Here is a 23506-nt window from a genome sequence, read left to right on the forward strand (position 1 = left end):
GTATGCTCGCGCGCGCGCGCGCGCGCGCGTGTGTGTGTGTGTGCATGCCTGTAGGTATGTGGGGGGGTAGGGGGATGGCAGAGGGAAAGGGAATCTGGGCTGAAAATTCTCAAAACACCTATTTGAGGACCCCCTAAGGAGTCTTGACTTATAGGCCAGCTGTGGTAGCACACACCTATAACCACAGAACTTGGGACGAGGCAGGAAGAAGATCAGATACCCAGTCATCCTCAATTACATAATAAGTTAGCAGTCAGCAATGTTTACAATTTTCCCCTTGAACGTGAAAATCTTTATTGTCAACAGATGAGTGTTCCTCATAGATATACAAACCATCAAAGCTGTCAAATGTCCACCTAGGTTTGTTTTCAAAGACAATTTATAATTCATTTTGCCTTCTTAGGAAATCTGAGAGTGAGTGAGTCCAGGGACACATGTAATGCCAGAAGATACATGTGGAGACCAGACGGGACAACTGTTCACGTTGCACCCAGAGATTGAACTCAGGCCATCAGGCTTGCACGACAAATGATTTTACACATCAAGCCATCTGACCAGCCCCTGCCTATCTCTTCAAATGTCAAAAGAAAAACTAATAGTGTTTTGGCAAAATTCAGCTGCTTTTTATTTAACCTATTTAGATGAGTTCACTGCTTTCTCCTAAGTATAAGTCAGCTGTTAGCTCTTCTAGACCAGGGAGTAAACTATTAGGTGGTTTTATGTTTAATCTGGTCATGAAAAAATTCAGTTTGTTTTCTACGTAAGTTTTCTAAAGGCCATGCCTGACTAATTCTGATGTCCACAATAAAATATAAAATGGAGGCAATAACTAAAATGTCCTAAAGGGCACTGGATTTGAAAGCCCCAGAAGTTAGTCCCTCAGATTTCCCCTCATATATCAAGGAAATGCTTAAGCTAATTTTTTGCTTTACACCTCTGGATCAATGTAAAATATTTTATGATTGAAGATCTCCGGGTAACCGCATGATGCCAAGTGCATTACTGTGAATGATGAGAGCAGTAAGATGAAACTATGCTGCCATGCAGCCAGTCTTCTATCAAAAGCCTTCTCACACTGTGGACGCCTGTGAGCTCAGAACAGGAGGTTGAGACAGGAGCACCACAGGGTCAAAACCAGCCTGGGCTGTAAAGCAAGAACCTATCTCACAAAGCAAAACAAAACAAAACAAAACAGCCTCAGGTGACTGCTAAGACATGCAGAAAGTTGGGGATCATCAGGGACCCCAGGAGTCATCTGACAGCTCTACCTAGCAGAATTCCAGCCTGAAAAAACACTGTGTTAGTGAGGCCACGGGTAGGAAGGAAGAAACAGCCTTTAATGTTTTCAACAGGAATCAAAGTGTCCACGAGCAGGCAGGAAAACACAGCAGGTGTTTCGATGGGCACGTACTGCCTAAATGATGGCTTTTTAAAAAAATATGTAAGCCGGGTGGTGGTGGTGCATGCCTTTAATCCCAGCACCCGGGAGGCAGAGGAAGGTGGATATCTGAGTTTCGAGGCCAGCCTGGAGGCCAGCCTGGTCTACAAAGCGAGTCCAGGACAGCCAGGGCTGTTATGCAGAGAAATCTTGTCTCGAAAAACCAAAACCCAAAATAAAATTAATAAAAATTTTAAAATATGTAAAATTTTATAATTTTAAATTATGCAGAAGAAAGAAATACTGGGCCTAGACTGAACATTCCGGGTTTGCCAGGGAACCTCTGGTTTGCCATAGGCCTTCGGGAACTTCTGGCCTATCACCTCAGTGTGATATTATAAGGTCAAAGTGCCTGAAACCTCCCAGAGCAGCCTGAAACACACATCCTTACTTCTGAAGGTTTGCAACAGGCTTGCGCTGTCCGGAATGACAGCAACTCAGCAATCCCAACAGATAGATCCCTGCAACGCTGGGCAATACACTCTACTATCTCTAAGCCACACTGAGCGAAGAGATGTACCTTTAAGCCGAAGAGGAAGGCAGAGAAAGGCTCCACGCGCTCAGGTTTTCCCAGCAAAAAGCTAAACAGAGTAGACAGGCTTTCGAGTGAAGAAAACACAACCATGGTCTTTAAAGGATCTGCGGTACCTCTCCCCACTCCCCCTCCTCCTCCCTCCCACCTACCTGCTGTTGCGGTCTTCGCTGACTTGGATGCGGAGGCGTTGGCCGCATTCTTGGTGTCCTTGTCTTTCTCTTCCCCGCGTGCAGCTTTGACCTCGGGAGTGGCAGCGGTCTTCGTAGCTTTTTCAATGGATTCTTTCTTCTTGGGAGAAGCCACCCTGGACACCTTGTCGGAGGATTCCTTCAAGGCTCCTGGTTTGGGGGAAGCCGTCATAGGCTTGGACTTGCCATCAGCCTTTTTCACGGGTGAAGAGGACTTGGTCTTTGTGCCTGGCTTCTTGGTCTTGGTCTTCTCTTTCAGGTCCTTCTTCAGAGCTTTGCCTAGGTTCTGCTCAAGAGCCAGAGCCTCCGGGTCCACCATGGACACGTCGGGGTGGCGAGGGGAAGGGCTTCGGTCCTGCATGGGGGCTGGAGGTGGGTCCATGTGTTTGTATGTGACCGTTTTGTCTGTGGGGATGGTTTCTGACTCATCTTCAGAGTCGATGTTGGCATCGGCTGTGATGGAGGGGCACTCTTCTGTCTCTGGCGGAACATCAGAGTCGGTCTGGGATGGGGCCGACTCACTGACTGAGGTGGGTGGAGTTTCGTCGCATTGCCGGCCCTGTTGCTTTCCTCCTGAAGGAGGTGGGGCTCCTCCGGACTGAGTGAGGGGCTTCTCGGACTCTTCAGTGGGCTCTTCACCGGCAAACCACTCGAGAGGATTTGGATTAATGAAGGACGGTGAGAGCTCTGTCTTCGGATGCTTGTATTCACAGGAGGACACGAGACATAAGTCAACATCCTGGCGCGCCTCCGAAGGGGACTTCTTTTCTGTAGTGTAGCATGGGTCTGAGATCTCATAGGCGTATGTGGATGCCTGTGGGGTCTTGGTGATCTTTTCCATAGTCTCATAACAGTATGTGGATGTATCTGGACTCCGTGTTGTTTTTGGAGATGTCTCATAGGCGTAGCTTTCAGACTCTGGGAAGCTGGTGATTTTCTCAGTGGTTTCGTAGGAGTAGCTACAGTCCCCAAGTGTGTGGCCACCATCCTCAGAGTCGTCAAAGCCATTGCTAAAGTCATCCAGGAGCTTTCTAGACCTCTCAGTCTTTTCGTAGGTGTAGCCGCTCACTTCAGGGCTCCGTGTTGTCTTCTCACTGATCTCATATGAATACCCGCCCTCTTCAGGGGTCCGCATGGTTTTCTCAGTAATTTCACAGGCATAGCCACCGTCTTCTGGGGTCTTGGTGGTCTTCTCAATGGTCTCATAGGAGTACCCACTGTCACATGGGGATTTTACGGTTCTCTCCGTCTTCTCATAATAATAGCCAGGCACATCAGGGGTCCGGGTGGTTTTCTCATATGAGTCATAATCGTAATCTTCTTCATCTGGGGATCTGGTGGTTTTCTCAGGCTTTTCATAGGCATAGCTAAAGTCACCAGGTGTCTTCCCACCGCTGTCCTTCTCCCCACTAGACGTGGTCAAATCTCTATCCAAGGCCAGATGGTGCTGCATCGTATCAAACAGCTTTGAGGCACGGAAGCCATAGGGCTCTGCGGATGCTGCATCTAACGGTGGGGATGAGGAGGTTTGGTGAGCTGCTGCCTTCTCTTTAGCTGCAGAGGTAGAATCGGAAAAGCCAGGTGAATATAAAGGTGAGGACTCTCGTGGGGTGAGTGGAGAAATATCAGATTTGGGAGAGAGCTTCTCTCCTTCCAGGCTTTGACCTTTCTCGGAGGTGAGTGAGGCATATAAGGACATATCTCTGGGAGGGACAACATCAGAGAGAGTGTCTTCCTGAAGAGGAGAAGCTATCTGAGAAGGGGTGTGAGCAGAGGAGGTGGATGGGGAAGCCTCCACCTGAGAGACAGAGATGAGCTCAGAAAGATCGTTGTCCTGGGTGTAGGACGGCTCCTCCATTGGGGGGATCTTATGTGACAGACTAGAGTCCTGGATATCAGAGGGACTATAGTCCACTTCAGTTGGCCCATTTTCAGTGATGTGAAGCATGCTCGCACCCACAGTAGGGTGATCTGGAGACTGACGACTGAAGTCCATGGCAAGGGAGTGCTCAGGAGATTCCTGGCCAAACTCAATAGACATCGAAGACTGCTCAGACCGGTGATCTTGAACTGGTGTCCTGGATTTGGCTGTCTTGGGGGAGAAGTCTGGAGGTGAAATCGACATTGGTCGTGGGCACTCTTCTTTAGACGGAGACATTTCTGTTTCCTGGAAAGTGGTCGGTGTCTGCACAACGGATACTGACAGGGAATCGTCTACCTCTGTGGAATGTGGGGAGCCCACTTCAGCGTGCAGAGAGGGAGACACGTCATCCGTAGTCGGCTCTGGAAATGAGCTTGTAGCCACAGAGGCAGTGGAGACTGACGCCACGCCATCCATGTGAGAGTAGGTGTCTTCTGCCACACCCTCGTCCACGGGTGTGGCCGACTTGTCTGAGACTGTGCCTTCAGAAATAGACATCTTGGTGTCTTCTTTGAAAGAGCCAAACTGACTGACATCTATTTGTGTGGGAGATACATCGCCTCCCAGTTTCCTTTCATCCAAAGCCAGAGCTGACTGGGAACTTGTGGTTTCGACATCACTGGTTTTCTTCTCTGGACCAAAGTCTTCCTTAATGGGCACGAAACCAGCGGTTTCCTCTTCGTGTTTGTCTTGGTAAAGACCAGTGGAAGTCAGGTCGGAAACTGGGCTTTCTTTGTCTGGGAAGCATTGTTTTCCATTCTTTCCTTCAAAGGGGCTTTCTGTACCTCTGCCAAGAGTCTTGCTATCAGCACTTAGAAAGTCTTCATACGGAGCCTCGGATCCAAGGAGGGGAGGGCTGCGTAAAGGCGACAGAACTTTCTCGATAGGAGACTCTGAGTCAGGCACAGGCTCATCCATGGGGCTTATGGAAGCTCTTTCATTCTCATCTTTGGAGTCACTGAACTCAAAACTCACTGGACTTGCCTGTGGCTTTTCAGTGGCCTCGGTAGGTAGGTGACTGGACTTCTCGTCGGTGGGAGATTGGTAGTAAGGTGTGTGGCCAGCACTGCCAGTCACAGACTGAGAAGGCGACACTACTTCCAGGGTCTTCTCCTCGGGACTGGCACAGTGTTCTTCAACTACTGCTGGGGTCACTCCAGGAGACACTGATATTGCTTCTGCCTCCACAGAAGCTTTAATCTCATTGGGTGTCAGAGAGAAATTCACACTACGTTCACCCAGGGGAGTCTTCTCTGTGGGTGATGGTGGAGAAGGGCTCGGAGACGGACTCTTGGCTGGGCTAAGTCTCTCATCTGAATCATCTTTGACATCCAACACGGCACTGGCTGTCACTTTCTTGTCTTCTGAGCAGTAAGCGTCACGCAGAGCAGACTTGCTGAATTTGTCTTCTTCCATGGATGAAGGTGGCGATATGGTGGAGGCAGAAGCATTGTAATCCTTGCCATCGGTGGCGTCTGTTTTTGACCCTTCTGACAACCCATTGAACGATGCAACAACAGGTTTGGAGTATTCCTGAGAATACAGCGAAGACTCGTATTTGGTAATGTTTATGAACTCCTGAGACGGGGACTCCGTCTCCTCATTGTTGGTCTCATCACTCATCACGTCACGAGGAGTAGACATCTCATCCATTGGCGTAGGCTCACTAGATATCTCAATGGTAGACTGAGTATAGCCGGAAGTGGCAGTGAATTCTTCAGGTTGGTCTTCTCTATTCTCCTCATCAGAAGCGGTGGCCTCACTCTCGGAGCCTCCAGGTAGGGTCTCCTCATGAATTGAAGACGCGGGTTCTCGGCCAGGAGACTGAGCTCCGGGTTGCTTGGCTGGTGTGCTCAGGAACCCGTACTGCTCCTCAGTGACACCGGCTTCTGCAGCCTTGTCAACCACAGCCATCACGTAGTCTTCAGCCTCGATTTTTTCAGGCTCATAGTCTCCCTCTCCGGCATCCTCCGCTTTGTCCTCCTCTTCACCCTCTTCCTCAGACTGATCAGCTTCTCCTTTCTCAAGCACTTCATCCATGTCTTCTTCTGCCCGGTCATCACCACTGGCCACAGACTCCCTCTTCTCCTTGATGTGCGCATCGGCCTCAGCCTTGGCGCTTTCGTCGTCCTCTGTGGGGCTGTGCTTAGAGGCGCTCCCACTCACATTGTCTTCCCCATCATCTTCTGGCTCCTCAGCCTCCTCGGTTTCTGCCTTTTCTTCATAGTCTCCGGTCTCCGAGGATTCCTCAAAACCAGCTCCTTCATCTTCAAATTTCTCAATGTCATCCACTCCCGGCTTCTCAACCGGCTCCAGCTCCTCGGGCGTTTGCTCACACTCAGCCTCCCCTTCGGTGGTAGTAATCCCCTCATCCGGTGACTCAGCAGAACCCTTGATGCCTTCTGTCTCTTTCTGGATAACATAGGCTTCCACGGGCTCTGTTCCCTTCAGTTTCTCTTCGTCTTCGATGAGCTCCAGCTGAGGCTTGATGTCTTTTGCCACATCAATCTCCTCAGCCTTTAACTCCTCAAAGTCCTTGGTTAGATCCTCAGGGGATGACATGAGGGACCTCTCAGCTTCAAGTTCTTTGGCAGGACCACTGGCCGCTATTCCAGCTGCCGCCACTGCAGCAGCCGTGGTGGCAGCAGCGGCAATAGCCGAGGCTGCCGCTTCCGTGGTCTTGCCTTCCTTCTTAATGACTTTAACCTTCCCTTTGTCCTTGAGTTTCCCAGCGGCAGGCTCCTTTTTGATGGATTCTTCCTTCTTTGCTACTTTTGGCTTCAGGGCAGCTGGTTTCTTTGCCTCTGACAGGGGCGTCGATTTCTTTATGTCCTTGGAGATCTTCTTAATTTCCTTTTTTGGTTCTTTCTCCTCCTTTTTAACTTCTTTCTTTTCCTCTTTCTTCACTTCCTTCTTGGCATCCTTCAGCGGTGTTTCTTTCTTAACCTCTTTCTTCAGCTCCTTCTTCTCCTCTTTCTTGATTTCTTTTTTGACCTCCTTTTTCACCTCTTCCTTTTTTGGTTTCTCCTCTTTCTTGATGGGTGTTTTGTCTTCCTTTCTGGCAACTTCTTTCTTGGGCTTCTCCTTCTCCTCTTTCTTGTCTTCGGGTTTTGCCTTTATTTCTTTTTTCACCACTTTCTCTTTGGTGACTTTGGGTTTGCTCTCGGTGGCTTGCTTCTCAGCCACCTCAGCTTTCACTGGGGACTGCTCCCCTTTGCTGGGCACTTCCTTTTCTGTCACTGAAGGTTTGGTTTCTGTCTTTACTGGTTTGTCTTTTTTCACTAGTACTTTCTCTTTGCTTTCAACTTTGGGTGTTTTTTCCACTTGACTAGCTTTTGTGACTTCAGAAACTTCTTCTTTGGACTCCTTCCTCACCGATTTGCTGGGAAGTGATTTTGCAGCTGGCTTCAGACTTTCTCGGCTGTCAGCCCTCTGTTTCAATTTGACTTGTTTTACTGTGGGGGTGGGCACCTGGCCAGTGAGATCTTTTTGGGTGGCCAGGGGTTGCTTTAGGAAGTCTAGATGTTTGAGTTTCTCCAGTCCTTCTAGGATGTTGTATTGGGTGTTATTTCCAGGAAACAGAACACGAATGATTTTCTCAGCTGGGTTGGCTGGATGCCAAACAATCAAAGATGAGACTGAAGTTAAGTAGGAAATTGGGATATCTACTTCTTGACCATTGGGCAGGATCAGTTCAGCCTTGTCTTTGTTGGTGCCAGTCCACTGTTGCATAAAATACTGCATCTCCTTGCTGCCTTTGACTGGGTTAAGCACGTACATCTCAAGTTTGCCTACTCCCATCTTTTGGAATAGGATGACAGGCTCGATGGTATTGCTTACACTTCTAAATAGAGGCTCTGGCTTCATGGACAGTTTGTTTAGATACTGGAGGGTAAAGCCAGCTTCTTCTATGCTTCTCTTCATCTTGATGTTGGGCTCTGGATTTTTCAGATTTTCAGGTACGTTGAGAAACACAACCCCCAAGTCAGGGGAGATGAGGTTTTTCATCCAGTCACTGTTGCTGGTGGAACCCTGGGACCGTTCCTCTTCCAGCTCTGCAATCTTCCGCTGCAGCATGCTATTGATTCCGGGCAAGTTGTCATCCCCAATGTGGGTGAGCAGGATGGAGTCCACACGGTCCAAGTGCCGGATGAGCTTCCAGAAGCAAGATTTTCTTTCTGATCCTCCATTAATGAGCATATTGAATCCGTTCACTGCAAACAGGGCAGAATCGCCCCGGCCCCCTGGGAAAATGTAACAGCAGGGCTTGGAGAGCTTGAGGAATCCACCTGAGGTCGGGGGTTCCAGGATGTCAAAGGGAGAAGGGACTTCCACAGACTCGGAGAGGTACTCGGTAAACTCGGAGAGTCCCTCCATTTCTGGCAAGATAGAAGCTGAGTTGAGCTTAATGTTGATGAAGTCTTGAAGGTTGTGTCTGTCGAGGTTGGAGTTCTTCCAGTCTCCCTCCTCAGGGCAGAAGAGGGTGAGGCTGGCTTTGTTGGCAGGGTGAGTGGTGCTCAGGAGCTCCCCAATCTGGGTTGGGGAAAAAAAAAAAAGAAAGAGGAAGTGACATCATCAACAACTTATCATCTCCATCTATTATTGTTTATTATAGGACCACTGACTTTGTATAGGGCTAGTGTCAAAAATGTATTTGGCCCCAACACTTAGGAGGCAGAAGCAGGTGATTCTCTGTGAGTTCAAGGCCAGCCTGGTCCACAAAGAGAGTTCCAGGATATCCAGAGCAATACAGAGAAACTGTCACAAAACAAAAACAAACAAACAAACAAACCCAAAATGTACTTAGCTTAGCCAAGAAGTGGTAGCACATGTTTTCAATCCTAGCACTTGGGAGTCAGAGCAGATGGATCTTTAAATTCAAGGCCAGACTGGCCTACAGTGCCAGGGCTGTACAGGGAAACCCTGTCTAGGAGTGGGAGTGAGGGAGTTCTTAACCATTACTTGGCCATGGTCCCGATTGAAATATTGATAAACCAGAGCCCAACATCAAAGTGGACAGCCTCCGGTCTGAGTGCCCATATGTGCTCTCTCTGCTCCCTCGTGCCCTCTGCTCTAGAATCCTGCCCCTGCTTTCTTGCCCCAGAACCCCACTCCCAGTTCCAAAACCAGAGACCATCCGTGTGATTAGTGCTTGTATCACAGCAGTTATATAATAATTTGAATACTGTCTCTGGGTGTTTGCCATACAAAGATGCTTTTTAACAAACACGAGCGTATAACAGGGGAAAGCTATATTCATCATCTCACCGAGGATTAAGAGCCTTTACTTTAGCCCAAGCCGGTCAAAATGCTATCACAGAGGGAAGGGTGGATGTGATGGCTCACCACCAGCTAAAGAGCTATTGACAACTGATTGCTGATAGAAAAGGGATAGCCAGTTCTCTTGAAGTGTGTGGCCCTTAGTAAATCAACCACACCTAGTGGAAGGCCATACATCCAAGAACACACGGGTGGCACAAACTGAAGAAAGTGGGTGTTTGTTTGTTTGTTTAAATGAAAAAGAAAAAAACAAGATTAAATGGCAGAGAGGAGACAGATATGGGAGGAGTTATGGGAGGGGGTGAACAGGATCAAAACACATTGGACAAAATTCTCAAAGAAGGAATTAAAAAGAAAACTTTTTTTTTCTTGTTCTTGTTCTTTTTTTTGTTTTTTGCTTTGTTGTTGTTTGTTTGTTTGTTTGTTTTATTTTTCGAGTCAAAGTTTCTCTGTATAGCCTTAGCAGTCTTGGACTCACTTTGTAGACCAGGCTGGCCTTGAACTCACAGAGATCTGCCTGCCTCTGCCTGAGTGCTGGGATTAAAGGTATGCACCACCACACCTGGCCACCTCGGACTTGACCCAAAGGGCCAGATTGATGCATTTAAGGACATCAGACAATAGCGTACTTCTTGCTGTCTGCTTTTTTAGTTTAATAGACACAGGAGAAAAAAGTTTGGTGGTGTGTTTTTTGTTTGTTTTTCTCCTCTGGGAGACAGGAAGTTGTTGATTGACCATTACCACAACAAAATTACTAGGTTCTGCTACCCACACTCACTATGCGACTGGCCCGGCAGCCCCTCTACAAATACAAATCTTTGTTCAGATTATTTGGTGGCCAAAGCAAACATAAATAAGGATTCGTTTTTATTGCATTTACTTATGTGCTTTTTGTTTACTTATTTATTTATTTGTTGGTCACGTATGTGTCATGGAGTATGTATGCAGAGGTCAAAGGGCAACTTGCTATAGTTGGTTCTTTATAACATGTAGATCCTGGACAGAGGTGAATGGGGAATCAAATTTGGGTCAACTGGCTTGGTAGTATCTTTATCCACTGAGCCATCTCATTGGTTCTTTAAACTTTGTTAAGCTAATTTTTATATATTTATTTTAAAATATGGTTTCTTATTCATGCTGTGTGTCACTGCCACAATTTAACATGGCCAGGACTCTCTCACTTTCACACAGAGTGCATAAGAACTATTTTCATGTTTTTGTTTTGTTTTGTTTTGTTTTACATTTTAGGATGCAATCAAAGAATAGTCCTAACTGGTAAGTCTTTCACAGCAAAAACTTTAAAACTAAGTTCAGTCCATTTTACTCTTTGAGATCCAGTTTAGCTATTCTGAAGCAAATTGAAGGCATAGTCTAGTTGTATGTGCCCGGAGTTATTCAGTCATTAACTTAAGTTTTTTTTTTTTAAGAATTATTTATTTTGTTTTATATGTATGAGTATTTTGCCTGCACGCATGCATATGTACCATATGTATGCCTGGTGCTTATGATGGGTGGAAAAGGGAGGCAAATCGCTGAGCTGGAGTTATGGATGGTTGTGAGCCAGCATGTAGGTACTGGGAGCAGAACCCAGGTCCTCTGGAAGGGCAGCCAGTTCTCTTAACTACTGAGCCATCTCTTCAGCGCCCAATCATTACCTTTTTAACATGAAATATATAGTCACCTAATTCAAAGAGAAGACTTGGGGAATGTTATCCTACTTTTCATCTCTTTACCTGTCTCTAGAGAGGTCCTACAAAACGTAGGCAGTGACTCAAAAACCAAATAACGTTGCTAAGAATTCTGAGGAAGGCAGGGAGCATGAATGACAGCCAAGAGTCATCACTGGAGAGAAAACTATGATTTAACGAGATTAGAAAGGCAAGCTGGCACTGCTGCACAAGTCTCTATGCAGAGAGGGAGAGAGAGAGACATTCTAACACTCTAAGGGAGGAAACAAAGGCAACATGCCGTACCCAATGGGACAAGAACCCAAAGACAAGGGCTGGAGTGAGTTAAGGAGAGAGATGGGATAGGGCAAGAGGCAGGAACGATATCACAGCATCCTTGGGGCCACCCAACAGAGCTAAAGGCCAGGTGTTTCTCTATAGTCCAGCTCCAGGCTGGTGGGACAAGCATCAGGATGAGGTCAGGATTCAAGGGCGATGGGGGCGGGGTCCAAAGATACCTAGTCCACTGTGATGTTCAGTCCACGCAAATGCAGTGACTGGCAGAAGAACTAAATAATGCTGGCAGCAGTAAGGAAATACTGACTAGTTCTTTGACACTGGGGCTGCTTCCAAATGAGCTGGGAAGCCATGTAGTAGCAGCAGCCACACAGCAAACCCTACCACAAGGAAAGCTCCAGGATCTTTGTTCCCCCAGTGTTTAGGCAGACTCAGTATACCAGGTTATACTGCACTGGGGCTGGTCAGGTCAACCCATGCTGTCTTCCCGTAGCTGTGCCAAGTGCCTGCTGATGCTTATCAAACAGACTGTCCCCATGGTTCTCACAAAGATGTAGGACAGACATGAGTAGGAGTAATGGTGCTTTGGGGTAAAATCGTCTCTTTTGTCAATTACCTCCCCTGATTAAGTGCAGGCCTCCTGAAAGAGGAAGGAAGATAAAGGAATAAATGGATTTACTGGAAATATTAACAAAACAAGACTTTCGTTTCTAAACCATGAACTTGTAACTACATTTGCTTTTTTTTTTTTTTTTTTTTTTTTTTTTAAATTAAGCGACTTGCTTAGCTGCAGAGGAAATAATGTAGACAGAGTATCTCCAGGCTTCAGCAGGACATTTAGCAGGGTCTGGGAATCGTGTGATGGCAGAATTAGGTGGGTTCATAGGCAGCCACACAAGTGACGCTTCTTCATGTCAAGCCAGAGGGAGATCTGGGGCAGGCTGCTTTATGTTCGCTCCTGTCCTGTTGAGTGCTGACTAGGGTGAAAATGGAGCAGACACGCCTGTCAAAGCTGAGCACGCCTTCAAGACTAGAAGCATAATGAAACGTGGGGGTGGTAGAACTAAGGCGCTTATGAAAGCTCGGGACTCGAGGCTATAACAACAAGGCAACCGGGAACAGGGTGGCATTCGGAAGAGATAAGTGTTAGGTGTTAGGTTCGACAGCACAGGGTAAGAGGATAGGAAGATGGAGCTTAGCAACAATATCCATGGAAAACCTTGGGGATTCTGGTTGGCAGTCAAACTGGGTTTACATGAAGGCAAAGAAGCTTAAACTTCAAGGTCGCTCACTGGCTTGGGTCTCTACTGAAGTACTGTACTTAAAAAGGTATATTGATAATGGGTTTTCTTTTTCTCCATCTTATGTTAAATTGCAGAATGCCTCCAGGCCCGTATTTCTTCTCCGTTGACATCTAGTCACGCTTGGGGGAAATTGGTAACTTTTAGACTCACTTATTAACTGCACTGAAAGCCGTGCATGTTGCTGACTCTGGTGACCCTAATCTAATCTGGGCAGACGATTTCTGGAATCTGGTCAGGATATCTAACAAGTTGTGGACTTGTGTTCTCTCTCTGTCTCTCTGTCTCTCTGTCTCTCTCTGTCTCTGTCTCTGTCTCTGTCTCTGTCTCTCTCTCTCTCTCTCTCTCTCTCTCTTTCTCTCTCTCTCTCTCTCTCTCTGTGTATGCTGTTTGTCAAATCCATGGTCTTGGGAATGCTAGGCAAGCACCCTACCATTGAGATATACTATCCCTATCCCCTACCCAAATTGTGACATTTTTAGAGAAATCAAATAAAACAAACTCCTGAGACAAGTCCCTCTTGTAGGATCCTTCTCTTTGACTTTAACCTCAGGAGTTGGACTTAATGCCTCTTTCTCTAGATAGAGCACGGCATCTGTCCTCTGGGCTTTAAGCACTCATCCCATGCAAATGGAATGGAATGCAAATGAATCTCTCTTACCAACTCAAAGTTTCTTAGCTCTGGGTTCAAATATCCTCCTGTTTGATAACTCCAACGTGTCAAAGAATGACCAGTGCTGAACACTTGGATTTCCCTCAGATCTGCTATAACAGGGAAACCATGGGGTCTTTTGTATTTTATGGATAACTAAGAGTAAAATCAAAGATAGCTAATCTAGGAGATGGGTGGGAAGGTGCTGTAGGTGAACATGGGGTTAAAGTCCCTTCTTGAAGACATAATGAGACAAAAAGGAAAGCCTTTTGCCTGAAAAGGTTGAAACTATTCTTGAAATGTTTGCTTTTCTAAAGTTATGTCTCTGATTCTCTTTCAGTTGATTAGCATGTTTCAAGGGTTGGATAAATGGAGCAAGACTGGACAGCAAATGGCCTCAAGTAAGTTGCTCTGCAAGCCTCCTTCCAAGGCAACACTAGGCAGCCATAGCTCCAAACAGGAGAGGTTTTATACTTTTTAATTACTTTTGCCTGAGTGTCTGTCTGTGTATTGCATGCACACAGTGCCCCTGGGGGTGAGAGAAAGGTGTCGCGTCCTCTGATGCTGGGGTCACTGAGAGCTGTGAGCTGCCATGTGGGTGCTGTGAATAGAACCTGGGTCTCTGAAAAAGCAACCATGCTCTTAACTGCTGAGCCGTCTCTCCAGGCCCTAGTCTAGTGATTTTCCATCCACTTTAGCTGTGGCATCCTTTCCTCAATGTTTAGATAAAACAAGCAAACAGACTTCCCAACACCACAGGCTGAGTTCCTCCGGTTTGGCAGGGAGGTGGGCAGGGATTCCATTTTCTCCCTGTGCTTTCCCTCCCAGTACCACCCTGGTACCAATGGTCTATCTTAGTAGAGGAAACTTTGGTGATCCTTTCCTGTACACTGAGCATGCCCTCCTCCGGAGAAGATGGGGATGCAGAGAAGGTCATGGATGTCCATGGCATCACTGATGGCTGCCAGGTGTAATCAGGTGCAAGCCTTTATGATTGCAAACCCTGGAAAAATTGCCCCTCCTACAGAACTTGAATTCTTTAGGTAAGTCTTTTCTTTTGCTTTATAACTAATGGTAAAATTGGGCACGTGAACAGCCCACTGTACAAAATAAAACAAAACAAAACAAAAATATCTCCATTTCCAGGGCTTTTAAAAGTGATTTAAGCAACAACTTTACAAAACTATTCCTTATTTTCAAAGAGGAGATTACTTGGGGCCCAGACGAATGACATATGATCCCTCCTTATGTAAAATCTTAGCAATGGTAAAATGTTTTTCCTTACACGTTTCCCTTGTTTGGTTTCATGGCAGAAGAAGAAGAAGAAGAAGAAGAAGAAGAAGAAGAAGAAGAAGAAGAAGAAGAAGAAGAAGAAGAAGAAGAAGAAAAGAAAGAAAAAAGCCATGAGCCATGATGTGGGCAGACAGCAAACAGTAGAAAGGATCTGCAGAACTGAACAGGAATGCAAGAAGGCGTCCATGTGCATGTAAATCAGCCAAGGGCTCAGGGCCTAGCTGATCTTACAGGGAGGTGACTGACACTGGGCCACTTCCAGGCTTCTACAGCCCACTTCCCTCCCTGGGACAGGATGCTGACATCTGAAAATGCCAGACAGAGGCCCAAGAGCCCTTCCTTCATAACACGTGGTCTAAGAACGTGATCTTGAGAAAGAGCTGGTATTATAGTGACTTTTCCATCAATTTCAGAGCAGTCCAGACAGGGGGAAAAAAAATCATAGCTCTTTCTCTGGCATTTCAGGACAATTGAGCAATGCGGGTGTGATAGAGCAGGGCGTTTGGCTCGGCCCTGGAGCAAGACGGATACAGCTCTGGAGAAAGACACAAACTAAGCTTCCGCCTTAAAGCTAGAAGGGAAACCAGCCGTGAATGAGCCCAGAGGCTTCTGAGCATGGACTCGCTCACCACGCAGGGATCTTTCTCACTCTGCTGAGCCGGTGCGATGTGCCTCCAGGTACAGATGACCTCACACTCTCTGAAAGAGCTTGGGCTCCACACACTGAGTTAAAAAAACCTTCCTTTTCACAGTTCTGTGCTGTCTCCCCCACTCTCCCTTGTGTAGGGAGGGAGAACTGGTGTGTTCTCTCCCCAGGGTTTTATTGAGGCAGTTTGCTGAGAGGGCGAGCACACAGGGATCTCTCTGTGTGGAGCTGAGGAAGACTAAAGGCTGAGAAGGCGCAGCTCGGCCCTTCCCAGCAGGCAGGAGATGCCAAGGCTGCCACCTCAGGGAGACAGATCCAAATGGCTATAGTAACTCCTGTAGACTCATCCCTCAGTTCATTCCCCACCCCACCCCGGCTTCTCAACACAGGGTCCAGTCATTAGAAAAAAAATTAGAAATAATAAGAGAAATTAGAAATAATTAGACTAGGAAAAATGGCATTAGTCCTGACAGAGATCAAGGCAGGGATATCCTGCCAAAGCCCAAGAGATCTGTGGAGAAGTCTCTCAGAAAAGAGGAAAGCTGAGTTTCTCCAGGAGTTCTGTACTGTCTAGTGTCCCCAACACTTCCTGCCACCTGTAAATTTGATCATTCCAAAGCTTCTGCTGCCTGCCTATGTCACCAGCACACCGGCCGTGGTTCCAATCATCCACCGATCATCGTAAACTGTGCTCCAGGCCAGGCCTGAGTCATTTTAGATCATAGTTTTGTTTATTTCAAAGAGGCCCCACCTGTCTTCCCCACGCGTCCAATCAGTAGCTCAGACGCGCTGCGCGGAACCCACCTCTTGATCGGTGAAAATCTCTATGAAGTTCTGGAAGGAGAAAGAGCCAGACTGGAGAATGAGCTCTCCTGTGTTCTCAAAGCACTGTCCGGTGAGTACCAGCAGTTTATGGCGGGCGGCGTCGGTGATCATCAAGCGCACCTAAAACACAGCGCAGGCGCAGCACAGAGCGTTAAGTGAGGGTGCAGAGCGAGAGCTGCCGCACCCCAACACCAGGACCACCGTGCCTGAAGCTTACTACCAACCCAACACACACATTCCAAGAGTCTGATTTCTTCAGCTGAGAGTGGGGGCAGGGAGTATCCGTAGGAGTTATTCATAAAATTAATCACTGAGGTTATTAGAGTGCCCGTGAATACAGTGTTAGAATTTTGCTTCAACCAAAGACAGCGGTGGCTGTTGACTTTCCCCCCTGAGTTTCCTCCTCCTTTCGGAACTGCCTTCACAGCTGGCAAGCATTTGTTCCACAGCTGTTGGAAAGCGTCTGCTAGCAGCCTGCAGCCCATGAGGCCAGGAGAGCCATGTGGATAATGCCACTCTAGGTGTCCCGTCTCCCCCGTCCCCCCCGTCCCCCCGCCCCAGCTATCCTCAGAAAAGACGTGTGTCCAAGTAGGCCTCAAGTTACCGGTCCTACCCAGGATTCCTTCCTTCCAAACCCGCAGGACAAGCACACCACGCCAAACGCAGAACTCCCGCGCTAGCATTAGCGAGGTACTTGACACTGAACAAAAGAATGGCGACCCCTGAATGGCCGATCAGGGAAACTGAATTGTAAAGAACCAGTGCTGAAGAATTCTCGGGGAACTTTCAGTGGCGCGGAGCCAGCTGTCCTAGCCAGGAGCACCACCCTCAGCACCAAGGTTCCGAAACCCGGTTCGTGAGTGAGTGAATGTCGAACACATCTATGTACCCTCCATCATGTTGTGCCAGGGAAAAAATTAAAACTAAACATGTCGTGACCCCTGCCAGAGAACCCCGCAAGCCACTCGTGGAAAAACATGCGTACCTAGGCGGTTGTTTCAGACTCGTGTGGTGCAGACTGACTTGGGTTCTTGAAAAACAGCTTCCCTCCCTCCCTCTCTCCCTCCCTCCTTCCTCTCTCTCTCCCTTCCTCCCTCCTTCCTTCCCTCCCTCCTTCCCTTCCTTCCTTCCTCATTCCCCCTTCCCTCCCTCCCTCCCTTCCTTCATTCCTTCCTTTCTTTCTCTCTCCCCCTTCCCTCCCTCTCTCCCTTCCTTCCTCCCTTCCTTTTTTCCTGTTTCACAGTTATTCTAGGCCATCTACCTGGGCATACACTGAACCTCCAGCTTTTTAGGTGACAGATTGGTTTTCCAGTGCTTTTTGCAACCTCGTGCCTGAAGCTTTTGCAGACAGAAGTAGGTCAGAACAGGCCTGATTATGATAGCCCCAAACTGAAAGCAGCAGGGGTACCAGCAACCAGGGAATGGATACTCAGATGTGGTATATGTATGCAAAAGGAATAGTATACAACCGTCAAAAGGAGTGCAGAACTGGCACATGCTACGACACAGCTGGATTGTGAAGCCATTGAGCTAAGTAAGTTCAGCTGAACAACAACAACAAAGGCCACGTGTTGGATGCTCCCATTTATAAGGAATGTCTACAATAGAAAAAACCTGGAGAGGAAAAATCGGGGTTTCCAGAAGCCACCAAGGGGCAGTGGAGTGGCCGCTAATGGGTTTACGAAGTTTTAGGGGGTGACAGGTATGTGATGATATCTGTATAACTTCATAAACATTCTTTTTAAAAAATCACAAAATTATACACTTTTGGTGGGCGGGTTCTGCAGTTTATAAATTACATCCCCATTAGAAAACCCATATAGTCAGAGTTGCTAAAGCGTGGGCAGAAGTCACCATAGACAGTGATGCTGCCAAGGGCTTTTGGCTGCCTTAATGTTCAGGAAGCAACTCTTTATCTCCAAGGAGGTAGAAAAGGAGCTCTCCTCTGTGCTAGGCCTGAGGGGACCAGGGATTCTCTTGTCTTCCACCAAATTCTTACGTCAAGGTGGGCCCCGAAATTCCCAGTTCCTCTCTCTAGCAATAACTTCATGTGATGCTAATGATACAGGCTCAATGGTTAACGTGTACATCCTAGCCGGACTCTGCTCTCAGCCCCGAGCGCTTCAGAAAGCATCAAGTAGGGGCATCAAACGCAGGGGCTGTCAGGATCTTCTTTGCACAGAGCTGCCAATGGAAGCAATAAGACAACTTGACTGAGGCCCTCAGCTTGTAAGTGGCAGACCTTGGACGATGAAGCCTGGCCTAGGCTAGAAACCATGTTTCGGATGCTTGTGCTGGCCTGCCTTCCCCGCCATGGCAGAGAGCTAGCGGGGATGGCCCTAAACAGGGAGGCTTACTGGGATGCTGAGTTCTCTGAGCTCCATCCCTGTATGTACCAGCCTAGGGGCTTGCAGACTATTTCTTCCACTACATTCCTGCTCCCCATCCTGACAACAACATACCCGAGGCATACCCCCAATTCTACACCCATCCACCAATAGGCTTCCAGCTGGCACTGGCCACTGTGTCCTTGACTTGGAAGAGGCTTTCCGAGATGATACTAGATGCAGAAAGCCAGGCTCCAAGCATCGAGGAAGACTGGGACCTGGGACTTCTCCCTCTTGCATCCCTCTCCAATCTCCACCCATTTAGCCCCCTCTGAACAGCCAAGTGACCTCCCGGAACTGAATACTCACCTCGGTGCTGACCGCCTCATCCGAAGGGTTGATCAGAACCACTGTTTCTAAGACGTCACTTCGGTGATGAAGGATCTTTTGTCCTGAAGGCACAAAAAGAAACGCACACAAAGAAGAGAACTTTAGCTTCTCCAGACTGAAGCTGCTCGCCTACTCCTCAGACAGCAGAGCAATTTCCAACTCACATGTGGCCCTGGGAACTGGGAAACACAGAGGGTGCTACTGAGCAGAAGCGTGTATGACACAGCAAGCTGAACCCGGAGCGGCTGCATGGGTGTGGCCTGGGGCCCCCAGGCTCTCACACTGGGTCTTTCATGGTCACACTAGGCAGCCTCCTGACCCAATGGCAAGGGTTTTCATCTGAGACCAGGGAGGGATGCCAGGAAAACCCAACGGGGGGGGGGGTGCTCTTGACACTTCCTTTCTCATGATAATTGGGGATGTTTCTCCCTAACGGCCTTTCTTCTGGTGAGAACTGTGCGGGAGATTAATTAGGAACCTCATTGTGAAGAATGTCGGCCTGAAACCCGGCTAACAATGAGCCCAGCAGCCAGAATGGCTGTCTGAGGCAAGCTCGCGGTCTGTTGGGGGTGTTCGCTAATTAATTCACTTGCTCGTAGAAACGTGAAGAGACTGTGGGCAAATGAGAAGTGGGGGCAACGGTCCCACATGACAGCGTGGCCATATTACCCCCCCCCCACACACACACAAAATTTGATGGAGACCAACACAAAGCTAGGTGTGGTTTGGGATGAGGGAGCCTGGTTAAAGACACTCTGCAGGGCCTTTGATATCCTAGTCATTATAGGACCATCCTGTGGCTTATCGGCCACTGGCGGAAGTCAGCAGAGCCCTGTGGATGGCCCTTCTACAAATTCTACCCTGCCCCGACAAGGAGATGAAAGGCTTCCAGTGAATGTAGCCAGAGTCACTCTACCAGCAAACAAGGGACAGAGAGGGGCGTTCCCTCGGAATTGTGGGAGGAAACCTTGTGGTTGGGAGGGAGAGCATGCCTGCTGTTTGGAGGTACCATGAAGCTGGGAAGGCAGGAAGAAACAGAAGATGTCAAGGAAGAAAAACACAAAAGGAAAACAAATCTAGGGTTCTTCAAAAAGTAAAACAGAGCCACGTATGACCCTGCCGTTCCATTTGTTGGTGCAAATCGAAAGCAGAAACTTGAACAAATATTTTGTGCTAATGCTAATTACAGCACTATTTTAATAGCCAAAAGGCAAAACAACTCAAGTGTCTGCCTATATGCCACTGGATGGTGGTCTACCCACAATGGAATATTAGTCAGGCATAGAAAAAAACCGAAGCTCTGCTAATGTTACAAGGATGAACCTAAAACACCCTAAATGAAAAGAGCTGGGCACAAATGGACAAATAAAATAGAGTTTTATGTTTATGAAATATCCAGAATAGATAAACTCAAAATAGTAATTATTAGAGGCTGAAGGAAGGGAAATTAGGGAATTATTGATTAATGGGTACTGTGCCATGTTTGGGGTAAAAAGAACATTTTGAAAATGGAAGTGATGGTTTATACAACCTTGTGGATGTAAGGATCACTCCTGAGTCATGCATTTAAAAAAAATAGTTAAAAGGGCAAATTTTTCTTTATACATATTTTATCACAAGATAGAGAATTGATGAGACGGGTAACTAATCCCTGGAGAGAACACTTTCCGTGCATGAGTGGCATGCTATGTACACTATCTCAGCAAAGCGGTCAGAAGGGAGGCGGTTCCAGGCACAGCTTGCTAGGGTTTTCCTCTTTGTATGATGAAGGATCACAGAAAACAGAAACAGTGGCATAGCAACATTCTTACCGTTCCCAATTGCCCTTGCTTTTTCTAACAGTAATATTTACCAGTAAACTTTAGCGAGGCAATTGAGTAGCCCAAGATACACAATGTTGGTGCCAGGCACTGTTCTGAGGTCTATCCAGTTTCATTCCACCTTTCTTAAGAGCTTTCACATGGTGGCACACTCCTGTAATCCCAGCACTCAGGGAGGCAGAGGCAAGAGGATCTCTGTGAGTTCAAGGCTAGCCTGGTCTACAAAGTGAGTCTAGGACAGCCAAGGCTACAGAGAAACCCTGTCTCAAAATAAATAAATAAATAAAAATAAACCAAACCAAACAAACAAAAACAAACAAACAGAGCTCTCACACGTGGTGCCACAACCGTTGCCCCCTCCCGCTGAAGAAAAGGAGTTGACAGAAGACAACAAGCAGCTCAGGACCCCACAACAGGTGGTCGGGCCAAGATCTGGCCCCCAGGTTGCCTAGCTCTGAACCCCTTGGGTTACAGCTTCCTATGATGCAAGTTCCCAGGACTTGGATTTGGCAAAATGGACATCAGATGCTGCCGAGGAAGAAGAGCTAGCTAGGAGAAAAACTGACAAATTAAAACAAAGGAGTGCTTAAAGTGCAAGATGTCAGTAGAGAATACGAGGGGGTCAGGTGGGCCAGAGCACCGACACACACAGCAAAGTAACATTAACTGGAGTCATGCAAGGCCTACTCCATACGACCGGTGAAGAAGAAACTCCAAATAAAACAGTGTTAATGGCCTGAGCAGGCAAAGACCTGGGGCTTATGAAAAAGATGCTAAGCCATGGAAAACACAGTTCATTAGTCATGAATAATATATTTTGTAATTGCTTTTAAAACCGCTTTTTGCCTACAAATAGAACATTGTGAGAGACAGATTTGGGCCCAGGGGTCCCGCTCAAACTAAAGCACCACCAGCCAAGGACAATACAGGCGGTAAACTTTAAACCCCTACCCAGATCTAGCCAATGGTCAGAACAGTCTCCACACTTGAGTGGAGAGTGGGATATGACTTTCTCACATACTCTGGTGCCTCACATTTGACCATGTCCCCTGGAGGGGGAGACCTGGTGGCACTCAGAGGAAGGATAGCAGGTTACCAAGAAGAGACTTGATACCCTATGAGCATATACAGGGGGAGGTAATCCCCCTCAGGAACAGTCATAGGGGAGAGGAATAAGGGGAAAAGGGGAGGGAAGAATGGGAGGAGACAAGGGATGGGATAACCATTGAGATGTAACAAGAATAAATTAATAATAAAAAATTTAAAAAAAAAAAAGAAGTGTGAATGACAAAAAAAAAAACCCTGCTTTTTGGCTTTTGGGTTGTTTTTTCCTTTTGACAACCACACACACTTAAAGAAACCACAATTCAAATACATAGGTGATAAAGTGAAAAAGAAAAAACACAGATCCATTCTCAATCAAGTAGTCTCTAAGGCCTTCTATTTGTGGTCTCCTCGGAACAAAGATTTTGGGGTCTTTGAAGACACGAACTTGAGGCAACATGAAGCTGACATTTAAGAACCAAGAAATGAGTGGCTATTTCTTTATCCTATCTTTGATGTGAGTACCCAGAGCATCAGGCAGCATGAGATTGGGTGTGACTCTTGTCACTAACTGTGCTCAGTAGGAGTCACAGGGACAGACAGAAGCCAGGTTTACAGAGGCAATCAGAGCCCTTTCTCTGCTGCCCACAGTCCTGCTGGCTGCACCCTTCAAAGGCGACAACAGTCAACACGGCCACATGCCTGCCCACACAGTCCGGTTTTCCCTGCCAGGGGCTTCTTACCATCCACCAGACAGACGTTTGCTTCCTCCTTGGCTTCCTCAGCTGCAAACAAAACAAATGCCAAGTAACAGCTGCTGGCCACCTCCACTCTTGCTAAGCCACTTTTCAAAGCAGTCTGCCCAGGAATTCAGTGAATGAGGTCCTGTCCGTCTTTGTAAAAGACTCAGGGGGAAGACACCGGCAATGCTCATGCACCAAGATGCCTTTTTATAAGGTTGACTTGAGTAGATGAAGGCATATAAAGACAGCCAGAGAAGCTTCCAGTTCTTGTCTCCGCCAGAATGTTGTCCAGATCCAACCACAAGACTCGTAGCCAAAGGTTGGGCCTCCCCAGTATCTGGCAAGGCTAGGGCCCTGGCTGAGGGAACCTGTCAAGTTCCCCACACCCAGCATCCGTGGGTGCCTGCTCTCTGGCAGCAGGCGGCTGTCTGCTCAGGCAGCTGGGACACTCACAAAGCTGAATATTTGGGGAATGTTTCACATTGGGAAGGGCCAGGCATTCTGAGAGAGAAGCCACCACCCCATGCCTGTAAAGGTCCCATTCAGTTGCTTCAGAAAAGAAATTCCCAGCCTCTCTTTTCACCCTTTAGTCTGCCCTCCCCATAGATACCTCATAAAGAAACCAAGGGGGCAGCCCATGAATAGCTAACCCTCCTCAGCCTTGCGAGGAGGCTGGACATGGAGTTGTGTCACTCAGTTTCCATATGGAAAAAAAAAAAGTCTTTGAAGTCTTCCTTTAAAAAACATTCCACATAGCTGTAAGGCTCGACCTGGTGAGGTGGGGGCAACAGAGAAGGCTGCTGTGCGACAAAGGGTCTGCTCCACTTCAGAATCAAAAGCGACAACGTGGACCCCTTGAAGCAGCAGGGATCTTCAGACAATGGGCTTTTGTCTGTGGCCTCCTAGAGCTGTATTTGAAATTCAAACGGTTCATACTCTGCAGCTATTGCTGGGATTTTTTCCCCCTCCATTTTGAAAATCTGATTTAATTGGGATCTATGTTGTCTTTTGAAATAGGGTGGTTTTGCTGGGTTATGCTTAATTGCGTCTAGGTGATCTTTAAAATGCCTTAAGATAAAAATGACATTTCCGTGTTTCAAGGGTAGTTATGTATCTCTTCTGGGAGTTTTAAGATTTCT

At 47.3% G+C, this 23506-nt stretch overlaps 1 protein-coding gene across 1 annotated transcript in view; it reads right to left on the reverse strand.

Annotated features, from left to right (window-relative positions):
• Window positions 1-23506, reverse strand: part of Map1b (microtubule associated protein 1B) — an 89034-nt gene that overhangs the window by 4391 nt on the left and 61137 nt on the right. The window contains exons 3-5 of the mRNA XM_051172426.1: window positions 18740-18822; window positions 16023-16163; window positions 2123-8615 (exon numbers count right to left, since the gene is read on the reverse strand). Of these exons, the coding sequence (XP_051028383.1) occupies window positions 2123-8615; window positions 16023-16163; window positions 18740-18822 (6717 nt within the window). The remainder of the gene's footprint in view (window positions 1-2122; window positions 8616-16022; window positions 16164-18739; window positions 18823-23506) is intronic.

Source organism: Acomys russatus, chromosome 30, assembly GCF_903995435.1.
Source record: "Acomys russatus chromosome 30, mAcoRus1.1, whole genome shotgun sequence".
Lineage (NCBI taxonomy): Eukaryota > Metazoa > Chordata > Mammalia > Rodentia > Muridae > Acomys > Acomys russatus.